This window comes from Chrysochloris asiatica, unplaced genomic scaffold (genome assembly GCF_000296735.1).
Source record: "Chrysochloris asiatica unplaced genomic scaffold, ChrAsi1.0 scaffold00031, whole genome shotgun sequence".
NCBI lineage: Eukaryota > Metazoa > Chordata > Mammalia > Afrosoricida > Chrysochloridae > Chrysochloris > Chrysochloris asiatica.
The window spans coordinates 2814824-2820061 of NW_006408549.1; the positions used below are offsets into that span (position 1 = coordinate 2814824).

General features: G+C 40.5%; 1 protein-coding gene across 1 annotated transcript in view; it reads left to right on the forward strand.

The window, feature by feature from the left end:
* Positions 1-4350, forward strand: part of STK3 (serine/threonine kinase 3) — a 370424-nt gene extending 366074 nt beyond the window's left edge. The window contains exon 11 of the mRNA XM_006859252.1: positions 4035-4350. Coding sequence (XP_006859314.1) covers positions 4035-4193 — 159 coding nt within the window. The 3' untranslated portion in view covers positions 4194-4350. The remainder of the gene's footprint in view (positions 1-4034) is intronic.
* Positions 4351-5238: the final 888 nt, after the last annotated feature.

A 5238-nucleotide genomic window follows, 5' to 3' on the forward strand; every position in this document is an offset into this window, starting at 1 on the left:
AGTCAGTTCTGACTCATAGCGACCCATATATAACTTAATATAATATGCTAACTCATGTGGTTACAGATGACTGAAAACTCAAGGTAAATTTGACACATAGGAGACCTCCTTATACCCCAGAGTGAATGTTGCTCACCTTTAGCGTCATCGTCCTGGGAGCCTGTACGCTTTTCCATAATGCTGCCATTCCTCAAAATATTTTTGGAACTCCTCTTTTGAATTTCTTCTAGAGTCTATGACTCATGCTTTTCAGTGTCTTCAGTGGTGACAGATTCTTTTCTGTTGAAAGTCTATTTGATTTTTGGAAGTAGGAGTCACTTAGGGCCAGGTCTGGTGAGTAAAGTAGATGAGCAAGCTGAGAAATGTTATTTTTGGTTAAAAGTGAGATGTGGTTATAAAATAATGAGTGTTTTCTGGCCTAGCTTTTAAAATAACTCTCAGGACAATTATCTTCTAAAAACAGAAAATAAACTAAAAGTTTTATCATTTTAAAAACAAGTTTGGGATTGTTGTGTTAGTGGTGGTTGCTGTTAGGTGCCATCACGTTGATTCCAGCTCGCAGCCACCTCATGTGACAGAGCAGAGCTGCTCCTAAACTGTGATGTCCTTGGAAGCAGATCACCACTGGGTGGGTCAACTGCCAGCCTTTTCTGTTACCAGTCCAGTGCTTAACCATTGGGCTGCCAGGGCTACCTGAAGTCCAGACCTTGCTTTGCCTGGTATTTGGGGCCCACTAGGCCTATCTTGGAGTCCTGGAGTGGTACTGTGGGCTAATGCGTCAGACTGCAAAGCCATTTGAACTGCAAGTAGGGTGGTTCAGACTCACCAGCTGCTCCTTGGAAACCCTGTACAGGGTCACTGTTGGTCAGAATCAACTCAACGGCACTTAACAACAACACAGCCTATCTTGAGAAGTGCAGTGTCTCTGTAAGATAAGTGCTGGAGTTGAGAACCACAAAGTTAGCTGTTCAAGCCCACCAGTCACTCCACACAAGAAAGATGAGGTTTTGGATTCCAGATGTGGCACTGTAGGATAAGCAGTGGACTGCTAACTGAAAGATTGGCAGTTCAAACACACCAGCCACTTCTTGAAATCCCTGGGCAGGATCACTGTGAGTTGGAACTGACTTGATGGCTTTTAACAGCAAAAGGCTTATCCACCCCACCACTGCTCTCCTCCAGAGAACTGCCAGAGGGTCAAGCCGGATTCAGAAGAGGCCGTGGAACCAGGAAGATCATTGCTGATGTCCGATGGATTTTGGCTGAAAGCAGAGAATATCAGAAAGATGTTTACCTGCACTTTATTGACTATGCAAAGGCTTTCAGTTGTGTGGATCATGACAAACTATGGACAACATTGCGAAGTATGAGTATTCCAGAACACTTAATTGTGCTCATGAGGAATCTGTACTTGGACCAAGAGGCAGTTGTTCAAACAGAACATGGGAACACTGAATGGTTTAAAATTAAGAAAGATGTGCGACTGGGTTGTATTCTGTCACCATACTTAATTCAACCTGTATGCTGAGCAAATAATCTGAGAAGCTGGGTTTTATGAAGAAAAACGTGGCATCAGGATTGGAGGAAGATTCATTAACAACCTGTGATATGCAGATGATACAACCTTGCTTGCTGAAAGTGAAGAGAACTTAAAACATTTACTGATGAAGAACAAAGAGCACAGCCTTCGGTATGGATTACATCTCAATGTAAAGAAAACAGAAATCCTCACCACTGGACCAATAAACAACAGTCTTATCAATGGAGAAAAGGTTGAAGTGGTCAAGGACTTCATTCTTCTTGGATCAACTATCAGCACTCAGAGAAGCAACGATCAAGAAATCAAACATCGTATTACATTAGGCAAATCTGCTGCACAAGAATTTTAAAGTGTTGAAGAGCAAAGATGTCAGCTTCAGGACTTATGGTGCCCCTGACTCAAGCCATGGTATTTTCAATAACCTCATATGCATGCGAAAGCTGGACAGTGAATAAGGAAGACTGTAGAAGAATTGATGCTTTTGAGTTGTGGTGTTGGAGGAGAATATTGAAAGTGCCATGGGCTGCCAAAAGAACCAACAGATCTGTGTTGGAAGAAGTGCAGCCAGAGTGCTCCTTGGAGGCTAGGATGGCCAAACTTTGTCTCTCATGCTTCAAACATATTGTCAGGAAGGACCAGTCACTGGAGAAGGATATTATGTTTGGTAAGGTGGAGGGTCAGAGATAAAGAGGAAGACATCCCCCTCACCCCCCAACGAGATGGATTGGCCAAGTAGCAGCATTGATGGACTCAAGCATGGCAACACTAGTGAGTTTGGCCCAGGACCGGACAGTGTTTCGTTCTGCTGTGCATAGGGTCCATATGAGTTGGTACCAACTCGATGGCACCTAACAACAACAACAACAACCACTCTCCTAGGAGCCATTATGTCTCTGATGTCCTCATCCTTCCCCTTCTCCTCAAAGTGACACCTTTTCTCCTTAACACTTCAAAGAGGTCTTCTACAACAGGCTTGTGCAGTGAATGTGTCATTTGATTTTTTTGTCTGCTGTTTCCCTGAGCATTGATTGTGGATTCAAGTAAAATGAAATCCTTGACAACTTCAGTCTTTTCTCCATTTATCATGATGTTTATTTATTTGGTCCAGTTGAGAGGACTTCTGTTTTCTTTTTATTGAGGTATAATCCATACTGAAGGCTGTGGTCTTTGATCTTCATGTATAAGCAAGCTGCGTTGTCCTCATATTGCAGGTTGTTAATGAGCCTTTCTCCAATCCTGATGCCACATTCTACTTTGTATAATCCAGCTTCTCAGATTATTTGTTCAACATACAGATTGAATAAGTATGGTGAAAGGATACAACTCTGACACAGCATAGTTAGGATAAAATGGTTAATTTAGTCTGTATTCAATCATGCCACATTTTGAGATGATCTCAACAGGCGTTTGTGATGAGTGAGTACTCATAGGCAGTTACCCAGGCATACCTTGGAGATACTGCAAGTTCAATTCCAGACCACCACAATAAAGCCAATCTCAATAAAGGGAGGCACGTGAATTTTTTGGCTTTCCAGTGCATATAAAAATTATATTGCACTGTTCTGTAGTTTATTAGGAGTCCCAGAGTGGCGCTGTGGGTTAATGTGCTAGATCGCAAAGTTGGTTTGAATTGCAATGTCGGCTGTTCAAGTTCACCAGTCCAGTCACTCCTCGGAAACCCTTTAAGGGGTTGCTATGGTTCAGAACCAACTTGAAGGCACTTATCAACAACAACAGTGATAGTTTATTAATTGTGCAATGTTGTTGTTGTTAAGTGCTGTCGAGTCAGTTCTGACTCTTAGTGACCTTGTTTAGGGTTCAAGAAGCAGCTAGTGGATTTGAACTGCTGACCTTGTGGTTCGCAGTCCAGTTATGATCCTACAGCACAGATAATAGTCCACAGTGTGCAATAGCATTATGAAAAAGTTTGAACTATTGCAAGAATTTACTAAAATGTTACTCCGAGACATGAAGTTAGCAACATGCTTTTGGAAAATGACCCAAGAGATTTGCTCAACAATGTTGCCCAAACCTGCAGTTTGTTAAGAATACAGAATCTGTGAAGCACTGATTCTGTGTAGAGCAAACCACAGTACAATGAGGTATGCCGCTGTCCTCAAAGTCTGCGAGAGTGCTGCTGGACTTGTCTTTCTGCCTTTATTCAGCAATGTGTTTCATCAGCAGACGTGCTTTTTCTCATTTGCTGAGGCTCTGATTATCCTGCTGCAAATTACTGGAGATTCTTACAAGATGTCCTCCTTCAGTGGCTGTGTTACAGTCCTGAATGTTCATGAACTCCATTTCCAGGACAGTGTAAAGAATCGCAGGAACACTCATGCTGGCATTTATTAAAATTTAAGCTATGAAAACCCCAGTGCTATCCAGTCAGTTGTGACTCATAGCGACCTATATAGGATTTTGGAAACGATAATTAGTGAAGATAACTTGAAAGTGAAGATACTTCATTAATGTTTTCATTTTTTTCTATCTCTAGTTAAAGAATCTAAGTTTAGAAGAACTGCAGATGCGGTTAAAAGCATTGGACCCCATGATGGAACGAGAGATAGAAGAACTTCGTCAAAGATATACTGCAAAAAGACAGCCCATTCTGGATGCTATGGATGCAAAGAAAAGGCGGCAGCAAAACTTCTGAACCTCCATTCTTCTGTCTCTGTAGCTCTTCCGGAGATCAAGAAACCACTAAGATATGAAGGACTAGTATGTTTTTTAATCCCTAAGATTTATATTCTACAACTGGGCAAGGGTCAAAAACTGATGGTACATACCCAAGTGAATTCCCAAAAGGCAGAGTGTGCAACTGTCTTTACTATATTTCCATTTTTAAGTGATGACAATAGCAGAAATGTTTTCTTCTCTTCACCTGTCAGCTGTATACCAGCAATACATTTGTGTTAAGAAGCATAGGCTGTGTTTCAGAGACCTTAGAACTCCAAAGTTATTGTTTAATTGTACAGCACCAAGGGCTTTGTTATGGTGTCTGTAGCCTATTTATTGTATCCCCTTAGGTAAACTTATTTATTTATGCTATTTCACTTTGTTTTGTTCATTAAGGACAAGATCAGGATAGCTTTAGTGAGGGTTATTGTTAAGTGCTGTCAAGTTGGTTCTGACTTCCTGCAACCCATAGGGTTTCCTAGGAGCAATTGGGGAGCTTGAGCCACTGACTTTGTGGTTCAAACCAACCTTGCAGTCCAGCACATTAACCCTCAATGCCACACATTCATAGCTGATAATGTTCAACCAAATTATACTTCAAGCAGGTTGCTGTGGGTACATTCCTTGATTTCTAGGATAGTTTTCCAATACAATGCAATAATAACAGTAGCACCCACCCGGGCCAGATCTCTTTTATACTGAAGCAGTAATTCCATTTTTACCTTTTGAAATTTTGTTTAATGCTTTGAATTTTGATGTTTGGTACAAATACAGCTATGAGAGGGCTAGAAAAGATTCATGGAAAACGAATTAAAAAGAATATAATTTTTCCATGAACTTTTTGAAGTCCTCTTGTGTGTGTGTGTGTATATATATATACACACATATACATATATATGAATATATGTATATAGGTGTGTGTGTGTGTATATATATATATATATATATATATATATATATATATTGTCAGTGACTATAGATAGAGTTATAATGTTTAAAACCAAAGAAATCAATGGAAAACT